This window comes from Canis lupus, chromosome 11 (assembly GCF_003254725.2).
Source record: "Canis lupus dingo isolate Sandy chromosome 11, ASM325472v2, whole genome shotgun sequence".
Classification (NCBI taxonomy): Eukaryota; Metazoa; Chordata; class Mammalia; order Carnivora; family Canidae; genus Canis; species Canis lupus.
In genome coordinates this window covers 21,805,585-21,821,508 of record NC_064253.1, presented here as the reverse complement: position 1 = coordinate 21,821,508, position 15,924 = coordinate 21,805,585, and the positions used below count along the sequence as shown (strand labels likewise).

The following is a 15,924-nucleotide window of genomic DNA, read 5'->3' as shown; positions in this document are numbered from 1 at the left end:
ATATTTTTATTAGTCTCTTTCTAGATTCTGTATTCTGTTCTCTTGATCTGTTTGTTCTTTCACCAATACCAAACTATCTTGATTACTGTAGCTTTATAATATGTCTTGAAGTCAGGGAGTATCTTTCCTCTGATTTTGTTCTTCAACAATGTATTCTGGGTCTATTACTTTTCCATATTGTTAAAACCAAATTTCAGCTGAGTAAAATTTAAAGATCTAAATACTTTTATTCAATGATTTGTGAATCAGGCAACATTCCATCTAGCAGACAGAAAGGCACACCAAAGGGCTATACAAATTAGATTTATATAGGCAGAGTGGGGCAGAACAAGGAAGTTACTAGTAAAGAGTAGATTGTGGCAAGGTCACCTTCCTTTAGGGGATGGCAGGGTTCTGTCAGTTTACCTCACTAGTGCTGATCATGTAATTCCAGATTGACTGATATAAGAGTCCACTTCTGGAAGAAGTTGAAACTGATTAAGTATTTTTTTTAAAGAATTTATTTATTTATTTACTTATTTGAGAAGGGAGCATGTGCATGAGCTGGGGGAGGGGCAGAGAGAGAATTTTTCTTTATTTCTTTTTCTTTTTTTTTAAGATTTTATTTATTTATTCATGAGAGACACAGAGAGAGGCAGAGACATAGGCAGAGGGAGAAGCAGGCTTCTCTCGGGGAGCCTGATGTGGGACTTAATCCCTGGACCCCAGGATCACTCCCTGAGCTGAAGGCAGATGCTCAACCACTGAGCCCTCCAGGCATTCCTCTTTTCCTTTCTTTTTTCTTTTTTTTAAGATTTATTTATTTGAGAGAGAGAATAGGAGCAGGAGGAGAGGAAGAGAATCTCAAGCAGACTCCCTGCTTAATGAGGAGCCTGAAGTGGGGCTCCATCCCACAACCCTGAGATCATGACCTGAGCCAAAATCAAGAATCAGATGCTTAACCAACTGAGCCTCCCAGGCACCCTGAGAGAGAGAATTTTAAGCAGACTGTACTGAATACAGAGCCAGAAGTGGGTTTCAATTCCATGACCCAGAGATCATGACCCAAGCCAAAATCAAGAGTTAGTTGATGGACTGAGCCACCCAAGCACCCCTAAATTAACTATTAAGTCTCAGTTTGGTGATGTGGGCTTAGCACAAGTGACTCCATTTTGGGCCTATGGTCTCTTTTTTAACAATATAAACTTTAGAATCAATCTGTTGATATCCAAATTGTATTTTGACTGGGTTTGCATTGAATCTATAGATCAAGTTGGAAAAAGCGGACATTTTGACAATATTGAGTCTTCCTATTCATGAACATGCAATATCTCTCTATTTATATACATTTTCTTGGAATTGTTCAGTGAATTTTACTTTTTTCACTTGAGGGTTAACCTTGGAGATAAATTTATATTGGCATATACCTTCTTTTTTAATACCTGAATAATATTTAATTGATTGTACAAAATATTACATAGCCATTCTCATATTGATGGATATTTAGGTTGTTTCTAATTATTTTCTACCACAAACAGTGCTTCAGTGAAATTGTCATATCATTTAATTTTTGTGCATGTTAGTAGATCTTTGGATAAATTTCTAGAAATAAAGTTGTTTGGCCAAAAGTAGGTACATTTTTAATTTTGGTAGCTTTTGCCAGTTTTCCCTTCAAAGTAGTTTTGTGATTTACACTCCCACACGAGTGTTCATTTTCCATGGCTTCACCATTACAATTTTTATCAGTTGCATCATTGAATGCTCTATCTCATTGTAATGTTTATATTTCTTCTGGATGTGAGATTGGGCTACTTTTTATCTGTATAAAATTCCTACTGGGGTGGTGCCTGGGTGGCTTAGTGGATTGAGAATCTGACTCTTGGTTTTGGCTCAGGTTGTGTTCTTGGGGTCCTGGGATTGAGCCCTGTGTCAGGCTCTCTGCTCAGTGCAGAGTCTCTTTGAGATTCTCTCTTCCTCTCCCTCTCCCCGCTCTAGTCCACTCACTGTCTCAGATAAATTAATCTTTTTAAAAAGTCCTAGTGGGTGCCTGTCTGGCTTAGTCATTGGAGCATGTGATGCTTGATCTCGGGGTTGTTAAGTTTGAGCTCTATGTTGGGTGTAGAAGTTACTTTAAAAAAAAATCTTTATTTATTTACTCATGAGAGACACAGAAAGAGAGAGAGACACAGGCGGAGGGAGAGGCAGGCTCCACATGGGGAGCCCAATGTGGAACTCGATTCCAGGAGCCTGGGATCACAACCTGTACTGAAGACAGACATTCAACTACTGATCCACCCAAGCATCCCCCCAAAATAAAATCTTTAAAAGTCCTAGTAATTTAAACTATCTTTTTTTTTTTAATTTTTAAAATTTATTTATGATAGTCACACAGAGAGAGAAAGAGAGAGGCAGAGACATAGACGGAGGGAGAAGCAGGCTCCATGCACCGGGAGCCCGACGTGGGATTCGATCCCGGGTCTCCAGGATCACGCCCTGGGCCAAAGGCAGGCGCTAAACCGCTGCGCCACCCAGGGTTCCCTAAACTATCTTTTAAAAAACTGATTATGTGGGGAAAAAAGTCGGAATTATGGAAGACTCACAATACCTTAAATAAATATGGGTGCCTGGCTGGCTCAGAGCATGTGACTTTTGATCTTAGGGTCATGAGTTTAAGCCCCACATTAAGCATGGAGCCTACTTTAAATAAAGTAATTAAAAAAATAAATATAAGTGGTAAAAAATTTAAGATTTTTAATTTTTACTTTTTATTTATTTTCTTTTATTGTTTTAAAGATTTTAGGGCAGCCCAGGTGGCTCAGTGGTTTAGCGCTGCCTTCAGCCCAGGGCATGATCCTGGAGACCCGGGATCAAGTCCCACATGAGGCTCCCTGCATGGAGCCTGCTTTGCCCTCTGCCTGTGTCTCTGCCTCTCTCTCTCACTCTCTGTCTCATGAATAAATCAATAAAATCTTAAAAAAGATTTTATTGATTTATTTGTCAGCACAAGGAAGTGGAGCAGCAAACAGAGGGAGAAGCAGTCTCCCTGCTGAGCAAGAAGCCCAATGCAGAACTCAATCCCAGGACAGCAGATGCTCAACCGCTGAGCCACCCAGGCACTATCCCCCCGCTTTTTTTTTTTAATTTTTAAATTTAGCTTCCTCACTTTCCTTCGTGAGTCTTCTATAGTTTTCTAAGTACAGATCCTTTGCCTCTTTGGTTAGGTTTTTTCCTAGGTATCATATGGTTTTTGATGCAGTTGTAAATGGGACTGACTCCTTAATTTCTCTTCTGTCTCATTGTTAGTGTGTAGAATTGCAACTAATTTCTATGCATTGATTATATATCCTGCCACGTTGCTAAATTCCTGTATGAGTTCTAGGAATTTTGAGGTGGAATCTTTTGGGTTTTCCACATCTAGTATCATGTCATCCACGAAGAGTGAGAGTTTGACTTCTTTGCTGATTTGGCTGCCTTTTATTTCTTTTTATTGTCTGATTGCTGAGGCTAGGACTTCTAGTACTATGTTGAACAGTGGTAGTGATAGTGGACATCCCTGACGTGTTCCTGGCCTTAGGGGGAAAGCTCTCAGTTTTTCCTTATTGAAGATGATATTTGTTATGGGCTTTTTGTAGGTGGCCTTATGATACTGTTATGTTTCCTTTATCTCTACACTGTGAAGAGTTTTAATCAAGAAAGGATGTTGTACTTTATCAAATACTTTTTCTGCATCTATTGAGAGGATCATATGATTCTTGTCCTTTCTTTTATTAATGTAGTGTATCATATTGATTGATTTGTGGATGTTGAACCACACTTGCATCCCAGGAATAAATCCGACTTGATTGTGGTGAATAATCCTTTTAATGTCCTATTGGATTCCTGTTGGCTAGTATCTTGATGAGAATTTTTATATTAATGTTCATCAGGAATATTGGTCTATAATTCTTCTTTTTGGTGGGGTCTTTGATTTTGGAATCAAGGTAATGCTGACCTCATAGAAAGAGTTTGGAAATTTTCCTTCCATTTCTATAATTTGAAATAGCTTCAGAAGAATAGGTATTAGTTCTTCTTTTAATGTTTGGTAGAATTCCCCTGGGAAGCCATCTGGCCCTGGACTCTTGTTGGGAAATTTTTGATTACTGCTTTGATTTCCTTGCTGGGTATGAGTCTGTTCAGGTTTTCTATTTCTTCCTGTTTCAGTTTTGGTAGTTCATATGTCTCTAGGAATGCATCCATTTCTTCCAAATTCCCTAATTTTTGGCATATCATTGCTCATAATGTATTCTTATAATTATTTGTATTTCTTTGGAGTTGGTTGTGATCTTTCGTCTTTAATTCATGATTTTATTTATGTGGGTTCTTTCTCTTTACTTTTTGATAAGTCTGGCCAGGGGGTTTATTTATCTTATTAATTCTTTTTTTTTTTTTTAAGATTTTTATTTATTCATGAGAGAGAGAGAGAGAGAGAGAGAGGCAGAGACATAGGCAGAGGGGGAGGCAGGCTCTCTCTGGGGAGACTGATGTGAGACTCCATCCCAGGACCTTGGGATCACAAGCTGAGCCAAAGGCAGATGCTTAACCATTGAGCCACCCAGGTACCCCTATCTTATTAATTCTTTCAAAGAACCAGGTCCTGGTTTCATTGATCTGTTCTATTGTTCTTTTGGTCTCTATTTTATTGATATCTGCTCTAATCTTTATTAATTATCTTCTCCTGCTTAGTTTAGGTTTTATTTGCTATTCTTTGTCCAGCTCCTTTAGATGTAAGGTTAGGTTGTGTATTTGAGATCTTTCTTATTACTTTAGAAAGGCTTGTATTGCTGTATACTTTTCTCTTAGGATGGCCTTTGCTTCATCCCAAAGGTTTTGGACAGTTGTGTTTTCATTTTCATTTATTTTCTGAAGCAATTTTAGAATTATAGTTACTTTTCATCTGGACTACTACATGGCTTCTCATGTGATTTAAATACAAGCTAATTTTATTAGTAAAATGTGATGATAATGTTTAATATATATATTCTAAAGTTGGCATATGATATTAAAGTGAAAATTTATAAATGAGACTACCTAACTGTTCTTTTTTCTTTGGCTGGAACTTTATTTTAAAAAATTTTAGGGGCACCTGGGTGGTTCAGTGATTGAGTGTCCGTCTTTGGCTCAGGGCGTGATCCTGGGTTCCTGGGATCGAGTCCCACATCGAGCTCCCTGCGTGGAGCCTGCTTCTCCCTCTGCCTATGTCTCTGCCTCTCTCTTTCCGTCTCTCTCATGAATGAATAAATAAAATCTTTAAAAATTTTTAGAAGAGATATTTTACATATTTCTCCATGAAAAAAGTATTTATTCTTGTTTGTTTCAGACCTGTAGATATCTGGGCTTTGGGTTGTATGATCATTGAGATGGCCACTGGAAATCCCTATCTTCCTAGCAGTTCTGATTTGGATTTACTTCATAAAATTGTTTTAAAAGTAGGTAGGTACTACTGAAATACACTGTTACATAACTAAAGTAAATATTGCTATATCAGTTGTGCTTGATTTTCAGTTTCAGAGTTTTTTCTTTATATGAACAGGGAAGCACATTGTTTTGATAGATGGCAGGAAGTGTTCACCTTGTGCTGATAAAGAAGGTAGAAAATTCATCTGTTTTTGTAAATATTTTCTTTGCCAGGTTGTAAATAGCTAAGTCATTTGATAATGGCTGATACTAAGAAAAATGGTGCCATAGGAACCCACTTCAATTTGTCTAAAAGTTGTTTTGAAATTTTGGTTTCTACAAGTATTTGCGTCTCTCAAAGAGGACTTTATTTTATTTTTTTCTTTTCTTTTCTTTTTAAAAAGATTTGATTTATTCATTTATTTGAGAGAGAGGGATAAGCAGACCCCCTGCAGAGCAGGGAGCCTGATGTGGGCCTGGATCCCAGGACTTTGAGATCATGACCTGAGCTGAAGGCAGGCACTTAATCAACTGAGCAAACCCAGACACCCTTCAAAGAGGACTTTTAAAAAATAGAGTTGATCTAGATTTTTTGTAAGCACTTAGAGATAGAAAGTTACTTATTGAGAAAACTTTTTTTTAAAACGACAGTGGATATCCAGGTAGCTAAATAACTTATCCAAAAATACATTTGATGAGCAGTTTTACTTATTTGATGATCTGCTTTGACTACCCAAACATTTTGCTGGATAACCTTGATCATGGAGTTTCAATTTTTTTTTTTACATATTTCTGAATGATGAGCTTGAGGAGCTCCTTTTGTGGTAGAGAAGCTATACATAAACATGTAATTACAGGATCATGAGGAGGATACTGTACGTGACTATAAAAATCATGAAGTATGGATAAACATTAATTAAAGATACAGTTTGAAGTCTTAAAGCATCACACCTTTTTGGTTATCTTTAAAGTTCTAATTATGAGAGTAATGTTAGAAAAAATGTTAGAGGTGGGACTAATTCTGTCACTTTCCAGGTAAGGAAACTTAGAGAAGAAGCATAGAGAGGGAAGGAATTTGCCCAGGATCACAGAACTAGTTGTCGCAAAACTGGCACTGGGACTTAGCTCTCTCCATTCCTATTTACAATTCTTTCTATTCTACCTCTACTCTATAGCCTTGTTTCTTTGTAATAAATAATGTTTGAATAAGGCTTTGAAGCTGTTTGAGTAAGGCTTTGCTGATAAACACTTGTTAGACCATTTAGATACCCATATAGAAATGTGTAAGAGTTTGTGCTTTTCCTGATAACATTATATATGTCTTATATTTGGGGAAATGAAAATGAACCTGGTGGTTTTAAATTTTCTACTGCCTACATGCTATCAAGAGATTACTGGGGAAACTTCCAATTTTTTTGCTATATTCAGATGGTTTCTTATTCAACCTTAAAAATTAAAAGAACATGGGATTCCTGAGTGGCTTAGTGGTTGATACTCTGCCTTTGGTTCAGCATGATACTGGAGTCCTGGGATTGAGTCCCGCATGGGCTCCCTGCATGGAACCTGCTTCTCCTTCTGCCTATGTCTCTGCCTCTCTCTCTCTGTGTCTCTCATGAATAAATACACAAAATCTTAAAAAGAAATTAAAAGAACATACTTGTTATTCTCTTTTTAGTAATTTTTTCTTTTTAGTAATTTAATGCAGACCACATAGTAACTTGTTTATTTTGATTGTAGATTAATTTCCCTGTTTTCTTATATTCATATTTTTTTCTTTTTTCAGGCAATTTGACACCTCACTTACAGAATATCTTTTCTACGAGTCCCATTTTTGCTGGGGTGGTTCTTCCTCAAGTTCAACACACCAAAAATGCAAGAAAAAAATACCCAAAACTAAATGGATTGTTGGCAGATATAGTTGACGTATGTTAAGAATTAAGGACTTATTTCTGGGAAATTTGCATAAATTATAATATAGTTTTGTTATTATTTTAATGAAATTCTAAAAGGATTCAATAACATTCATTTATATTATCTCTTAAAAGTTACTGTATTTCTACTTTCTGTCTTTAGTCCAGAAAAATTAAAATTCATAGATTGTTAGAACTGAAAACTCTCTAGGATGATCCTGTCCATTATTTTTAGTTTATCCCAATTTTAATGATCATTAGGGATAAATTGGAAAATTTTGAAGGACTTAACCATGTTTATCACCACCTTTTAATAGCCAGTCTACCCAAGTTCCTTGTGTACTTGTATCCTGAGAGATCTACTAGGCATTGACAACTGCAGTTTTAATGTTGTTTGAGGTATACCAATGCCAAAATTTACCTTGAATTTGGAGAAAACAAAAACATTATACTATATATAATACTTGCTAATTATTTTTATTTTTTTTTATTATTTTTTTAAAATATTTATTTATTTATGATAGTCACAGAGAGAGAAAGAGAGAGAGGCAGAGACACAGGCAGAGGGAGAAGCAGGCTCCATGCACTGGGAGCCCGGCGTGGGATTCGATCCCAGGTCTCCAGGATCGTGCCCTGGGCCAAAGGCAGGCGCCAAACCCCTGCGCCACCCAGGGATCCCGCTAATTATTTTTAAATGTAAATTTCTTTTTGAACTAGGTAATAAAGATAGTAACATACTTAGTGCAAAATTCAAAAAGTAAGAGAATTTACTGTGGAAAGTAATGTTTTTCTATTTATTTTGTCTATCTAGCTAATTTCCTTTCCCAAGGTCAACTGAAGTATCTTATTTCTGATGTATAGCCCTTTAAAAAAAGTGGTTACCTAAATTTCAAAGTAAGTATGGTGTAGTGTTTATAGGAAGGAGCTCTGGAATCACGTAGACTAAAACTCAGCTCTGTCACTAATTAGCTCTGTAACCTTGGGAAAGTCACTTAATCTCTGTGACCCAGATTACTGGGCTATAAAACGACATTAACAGTCTTTATTTTGGGGGGCTGGAGGATTAAATGAAGTAATGGTGAAAATGTTCTAAGCACAGGGCCTTGATTAAGCTGTTGACAAATTTTGTCAATTTTAATTGTTGCTGTTATTGTTTAGGTAAACTTGTTAAACATATAATATGTAGCATCTAAAGACTATTCTTTCTTTTTTTAAGATTTTATTTATTTACTCATGAGAGATACACAGAGAGAGGCAGAGACATAGGCAGAGAGAGAAGCAGGCACCCTGTGGGGAGCCTGATGTAGGACTCGATCCCAGGACCCTGGGATCATGACCTGAGCCAAAGGCAGAATCTGCTCAACCACTGAGCCACCCAGGTGTCCCTCTAAAGACCATTCTTAATGGGGAAAAATTATTTCATTGGTATCTGGAGAAAACTAGAGTTTATTAATAATCTGATTTGTCGGGGTCCCAAGTAGCTCACACAGTTGAGTGTCTGACTCTTGTTTTTGGCTCAGGTCATGATCTCAAGGTTGTGAGATTGAGCCCCATCATGGCCTCCACCCTCAACAGGGAGTCTACTTAAGATTCTCTCTCTCTCTGGAGGCACTTGGATAGTTCAGTTGGGTAAGTATCTGATGATTGATTTTGGCTCAGATCGTTGATCTCATGATTGTGAGATCAAACCCAGAGCTGGGCTCTGCACTCAGTGAGGAATCTGCTTGAGATTCTCTCTCCCTCTCCCTCTGCCCCTCCCACTCATGCTCACTCTTGCTCTCTCTCACTCAAATAAATAAATATATTATTTTAATGAATGAATTTAATGAAACATTCACATGGTAGGAAACTTTATAATTTCTTTTTTGTTTTTTAAAGATTTTATTTATTTGTTTGAGAGAGAGAGAGAGTGCATGAGTAGGGGGAGAGGGGCAGAGGGAGAAGCAGGCTCCCCACTGAGCGGAGAGCCTGACTTGGGGCTTGATCCCAGGACTCTGAGATCATGACCTGAGCCTAAGGCAGATGCTTAATTGACTGGCCACCCAGGTGTCCCTTTATTTATGTATCTCATTTATTTTTTACTTTTGTAGCCATAGTGTCCATTTTCCAATTTTATGACTGCTGAGGTGTTCTGACACCCTGTCTTAAAACCTGAGTTGATGTGTGGTGGGAGCCGCCGGACACTTAAGATATTTTCACTTAAGATATTATTCTTTTTTTAAAAAACTCCCGCCTTTTTTGTATATGTAATGATGAAACATGCTCTAATGGTTGAACAAGGAAGGAGAAAGAAAGACTTTAATTTCTGAGTGGAGATGTCTCCTTCTTTGTAGAAAAGTAGATCAAGACTGTTATCAAAATTTTGTCTGTTTTATTGCACCTGACTTTAGGATCCCCCCAAATTTTGTGACCACGTTGTTCCTTTCTTTCTAGAATTGTAAGTTGAACCCAAAGTTTAGTACCTGTTTACACTGTGAAGTGGACATTGTTACAGAGAACACACCGGAGCCTTTCTTACTATTAAGCAAATAATGCCTATGTGAATGTATGATCTGTGGAAAAGCCCCTGTATTTTTACCTGCTGATGCTGTTCTGTTGGAGAATAAATTTTGGATATTTTAAAAAATTTCCCCCAACAAAATAAAATAAAATAAATCTTAAAAAAAGAATTGGGGGGCTCCTGGGTAGCTGTGTTGGTTGAGTTTCTGACTCTGGTTTTCGCTCAGGTCATGATCTCAGGGTACTGAGATTGAGCCCCACAGCCAGCTCTGCACTCAATGTAGAGTCTACTTGTACGTCTCCTTCCCCCTAGGCTCCTTTCGCTTCTCACGCTCTCATTCTCTCTCAAATAAATAAAATCTTTTTAAAAAGTAGAAGAATCAAATTTGTTTACTACATTTTCATTTGAATTTATTTTTTATATCATAGTTTTAATTATACAGAGAATACATAATGATTATAGAAAAAGTAGAGAATGCATGATAAAAAGAAGTTAAGATTTTTCCCAACTCCTACACTCTGGGAAAAATTACTATTGACATTTTGATTTATATACTTCTAGACTTTTGTGAACCAAATATGTGCATAGAAATTTAAGCTTTTTTTCTCCCCACCCCCTGAAATTTATGCTTTTAAAAGATATCATACTTCACATAGTTATGTGACCTGTTTATGTTATGGAACCATGTCAGTGAATATGGAACTACATCATAATTTTCAGTGGTTGCATAGTATCATATATATATATCAACAGCCTGACTGTTCCATAGTTTAACTGATTTACAATTTTGAACATTTGTTTTCAGGTTTTCTCTTTTGGTAAAGATGCTTTAGTGAACATTTTTTAAATAAGTCTTTTTGAACTTGTTTTATTATTTGTTTAGGATAAATTCCTAGAATTGTGATTAGTGGGCCACAGTGTTTATACTTTTTCAGAATTTTTAAATCTATTTTGCTATTTTTTCCTCCAGAAAGATTTTACTGATTTATGTTCAAGTACTCTCAAATAACACTGGATATAAATTCCCACTCTCAATCTAACATTGGATACTATAATTTTAAACATATTTTCCAATTTTTTATAAAGATTTTATTTATTCATAGAGACAGAGAGAGAGAGAGAGAGAGGCAGAGACACAGGCAGAGGGAGGATAAGCAGGCATCATACAGAGAGCCTGACATGGGACTCGATCCAGGGTCTCCAGGATCACACCCTGAGCTGCAGGAGGCACGAAACCGCTGCGCCACTGGGGCTGCCCATTTTCTAATTTTTTTAGAGTAATCTCTATATCCAACGTGGAGCTCAAACTCACGACCCCAAGATCAAGAGTCACCATACTCAAAGAAAAAAAAAAAAAAAAAAGAGTCACCATACTCTACCAATTGAGCCAGCTAGGCGCTTCAAAATATTTGCCAATTTAAGATGCTTAAAATAGCATCCTTTTTTTAGTTGCACTTATATCATCACAGGAAAGGTTGAACATTTTACTAATATTAATTGGCCATTTGTATTTCTTATTTTAAGAATCATTAAACTGGGGACACCTGGGTGGCTCAGTGGTTGAGTGTCTGCCTTTGGTTCAGAGCGTGATCCCAGGGTTCCAGGATTGAGTCCCACATAGGCCTCTCTGCGAGGAGCCTGCTTCTCCCTCTCTATGTCTCTGCCTTCTCTCTGTGTCTCTCATGAATAAATAAACAAAATCTTTAAAAAATCATTAAACTATTTCTCAGACTATCTCTTTTCATATAGATTTGTAAAATAATAGGCATATTAGTCTTTTGTCATGTGTATTGTAAATATTTTTCTTCACCTTGAATAATCCAGTGACTTAGAATGCCACATTTAGCATACACAAAATGCTTATATACGCTTGGGTCTGTTTCTTTTTCATTGATTTCTTTCTTTTTTCTAGTATAAACATCAGTTTGATTATTGTAACTTTAAAATACATCTTAATATCTGGGGCAAAGCATGTATCATTTCCTAGATTTAAATTCTCTAAATAACTTTATTGTGATGTAATTATGTACATTAAACTACACATACTTAAAATGTATAATTTGATGAGTTTTGATAGATGTATACACCTATGAAACCACCATCGCAATCAAGATATCTAACATTTCCATCACCCTCCAAAATGTCCTTTTTTTTTTTTAAAAAAAGATTTTATTCATGAGAGACAGAAAGAGAGAGAGAGAGAAAGGCAGAGGCACAGGCAGAGGAAGAAGCAGGCTCCATGCAGGGAGCCTCATGTGGGACTCGTTCCCGGGTCTCCAGGGTCAGGCCCTGGGCTGAAGGCAGTGCTAAACCACTGAGCCACTCGGGCTGCCCCCAGAATGTCCTCTTATCCTTTTACAATTCATCTTTTCCTCCATTTCTGTTCCCAGACAACCTCTAAGTTGCTTTTTATCACTATAAATTAGTTTACATTTTCTAGGATAGGTATATATATATGGAATTACATAGTATATACTCTTTGATACAGCATTATGGTTTAGAGATTCATTCATGTTTTTGTGTGTTTCATAGTGAATTCCTTTTTATTGCTGAATAGTACTCCATTGTACAGATGTATACAATTTTTATTAATCCATTCCCTGTTTTGGGTTATTTTCTATTTTTGTCTGTTACAAACAAGTGCTATGAACATTCATATGCAAGTCTTTGTAGGTGTATTTTTTTATCCTTCTGAGTAAGAGTGGAATGGTGGGTTTAAGCTATGTGTATATTTAAATTTTTTTAAATTTGTATTTATTTATTTATGATAGTCACACACACACACACACACACACACACACACACACACACACACACAGAGAGAGAGAGGCAGAGGGAGAAGCAGGCTCCATGTAGGGAGCCCAACGTGGGATTCGATCCCATGTCTCCAGGATCGCGCCCTGGGCCAAAGGCAGGTGCCAAACCGCTGCGCCACCCAGGGATCCCCTGTATATTTAATTTTTAAAGAAACTGCCAGTCTGTTTCTCAAAGTATCATATTTTACATTTTCCAAACTAGGGCATGAATATAAATTTTCTTTTTTTAAAAAAAGACTTTACTTATTTGAGAGACAGAAAGGTAGCAAGAGCAAGCACAAGTGGACGTAGGGTGTGGAGAGGGGGAGAAGCTGGCTCCCCACTGAGCAGGGAGCTGGATGTGGGGCTTGATCCTAGGACACCAGGACCATGACCCAAGCTGAAGGCAGATGCTTAACCAACTGAGCCACCCAGGAGCCCCAGATTTAAAATTTAAAATTATTTTATTCAGAGAAAGACTCATTTGTCTGCCTCTAATAGGCTATGACTTGAGCAGATTTTTAAGACATTTTTATTAGTAAGTTTTACTGATGGATTACTATCATATTCTAAAATAAGCACATATATTTAGTTAGTTGCAGTTTTAACAGTCAGGGTATTCCTTCATCATAAAGTAGATAATACATTCAGTTTTGCTTTGTGAGTCAATGTATTATTATTGTGGTAAAAAACATAACATGAATCTACCCTCTTACCAAATTTTAAAATGTGTAGCACAGTACTATTAGCTATATTCTTTTTTTTTGTATAGCAGATCTTTGCAAGTTTTTTCATGGATCAGTTTGAGCATATACATTTTGAAATAAGCAAAAATGTAATATTATATTAAATTACCATTGATTTTCTGGATTTAATTCTACTCTTCTAGAGTAGAATCTGTCTAGATCTAGAATTTGATCTAGAACAGATCTGTCTAGATCTGTTAGATCTAGACAAATAACTTCATTTCTCTGGGCATCAGTCTCCTTACCTGTACAATGGGAATAGTAATAATACCTACCTTGTAGAGTTGTTGTTGGCGTCAAGTAATAGGAAAAGGATAAAAAAAAAAGGAAAGGTCTAGGTAGAATGTTATGTGGCACATAGTAAACATCAATAAAACTTACCTATTACTATGTTTTGCCTTTTTCTAAGGGAAGAAATGAAAACTATAAATAGCTTTTATTAAAATACTGTCTTTAATATTTTGGTTAAAAATATCTTCTATTTACAACTAGTTATTTGATTATATATAAATTTATGATATTTGACTTATTTTCAAAACTCATCCTTCCATCATCTGTTTTTGTTTTGTAGGTTTGTTTGTTTCTCTATTCAGTTGAAGTATTCTCAAGATAGGGAAACAAAAAAGAGCTGTTCTCATAATGGTTTATTGAAAGATTCAGGGGTTTGAATGTTTGTGAAGTTGTGTTATGCCATAGAAAAGGCACTGATGGGTAGCCCAGGTGGCTCCGCAGTTTAGCGCCGCCTTCGGCCCAGAGTGTGATCCTGGAGACCCGGGATTGAGTCCCACATCTGGCTCCCTGCATGGAGCCTGCTTCTCCCTCTGCTTGTGTCTCTGCCTCTCTCTCTTTCTTTCTCTCTCTCTGTGTGTCTCGCGTGGATAAATAAAATCTTTAAGAAAAAAAAAAAAGAAAAGGCACTGATTAAGATTCAGACAATGAGTTAAGATTCTCATATAGTAAATCACTGATTATGCTTCTAGCTCTATAGAATGGAAGTAATAATCCATGAACTTTCCACTTTACAATGCTGATACGAGGATCAAAATGAACTAATTAATTTCTGCTAATTCCAACAGAAACAGACTGACTTCTGTTTTGGCTAGAATCTTAGGACATTTGAACTATAATAATGCTTTACCCAGTACAAATTTCTTAGGGAAATAAATGGTCAGAACTCACTGTCAGATGGGATCCCTGGGTGGCGCAGCGGTTTGGCGCCTGCCTTTGGCCCAGGGCGCGATCCTGGAGACCCGGGATCGAATCCCACATCGGGCTCCCGGTGCATGGAGCCTGCTTCTCCCTCTGCCTATGTCTCTGCCTCTCTCTCTCTATCTCTGTGTGACTATCATAAATAAATAAAAATTAAAAAAAAAAAGTTAAAAAAAAAAGAACTCACTGTCAGAAATTCCTAAGGTCTAAAGCCTTCTTTTCAAGATCATTTTAAAACTCTGGGTGATTATTTACTTCTACATATGTCAAATGAATTTAATTTTTACCTTATAGAGCCCTGTTAAGACCTTATTTAATGTTAGAATCTTTTTTTTTTTTTCATTTTCTAGGCTTGTTTACAAATTGATCCTGCTGAGAGGACATCATCTACTGATCTTTTGCATCATGAGTACTTTACTAGAGATGGATTTATTGAAAAGTAAGCAAGTGAAGTGTGGACTTCTTAGTGTTTTATGTTAGGGAATTCTACTAGCATGAGAATTGTTAATGTTACACACACACAAAAAATCAATTTAAGCAAGAATTTTACTGAGTTCCTCTATTAACTAGGTCTATCGTAGACTTACAGGTGTCCTAATGAAAATTCTACTAATAAAAATAATTGTAGTTAACATTCATTACAGTTACAATGTCCTACGCGGTGTGCTAAGCTTTTTATACACATTTTCAATGGTAATCATAAACCTGAAGATAGTAAATAAACAATCAGTACTTTTTAGCTTTATTTCCATTTGGACCTCTGAATAGTCTAGATTTTCCTTTTCTGATAGCATCTCTGATCTATATGTTATAATTGGCATTTATTTCCCAAATGATTTTTTTCTCTGCTTTATTTACTCTCTGTTGTAGTGTTTGTTGTCATATTTTTCCTGCCAAAGTGAAAGTTCCCTGAAGAGAGGGACCATGCCTCTAGCCCTTCTGTGTTTTACATTATATGTATAATATATAATGACAGTGTAGATATAGAAATCAACTGTATTTTAAAAAAATGTTTATTTAAATTCAACTTAGTTCACATATGGTATATTATTAGTTTCAAGGGTAGAATTTAGTGATTCATCAGTTGCATTTTACACTCAGTGCTCATCATAACTGCCTTACTTAATGCCCATCACCCATTTAGTCCATCCCCCTCACTTCCCTCCAGCAACCCTCATTTTGTTTCCTAGAGTTAAGAATCTCTTATGGTTTGCCTCTCTCTCTGTTTTTATCTTATTTTATTTTTCCTTCCTTTCTCCTATGTTCATCTATTTTCTTAAATTCCACATATGAGTGAAATCATATGGTATTTGTCTTTCTCTGACTGACCTATTTGGCTTAGCATAATACCC

The 15,924-nt window shown here is 36.5% G+C and overlaps 1 protein-coding gene across 28 annotated transcripts in view; it reads left to right on the top strand.

The window, feature by feature from the left end:
* The window catches only part of CDKL3 (cyclin dependent kinase like 3), a 108,885-nt gene that overhangs the window by 30,070 nt on the left and 62,891 nt on the right, over positions 1–15,924 (top strand). For all 28 annotated transcript variants that reach the window (XR_003130236.3, XR_003130237.3, XR_004803945.2 and 25 more), the window contains 3 exons: positions 5,336–5,448; positions 7,196–7,335; positions 14,923–15,011. Coding sequence is in view for 24 of the 28 variants with exons in the window: in XM_025433221.3 (XP_025289006.1) it covers positions 5,336–5,448; positions 7,196–7,335; positions 14,923–15,011 (342 nt within the window). In the remaining 4 variants the exon portion in view is untranslated. The remainder of the gene's footprint in view (positions 1–5,335; positions 5,449–7,195; positions 7,336–14,922; positions 15,012–15,924) is intronic.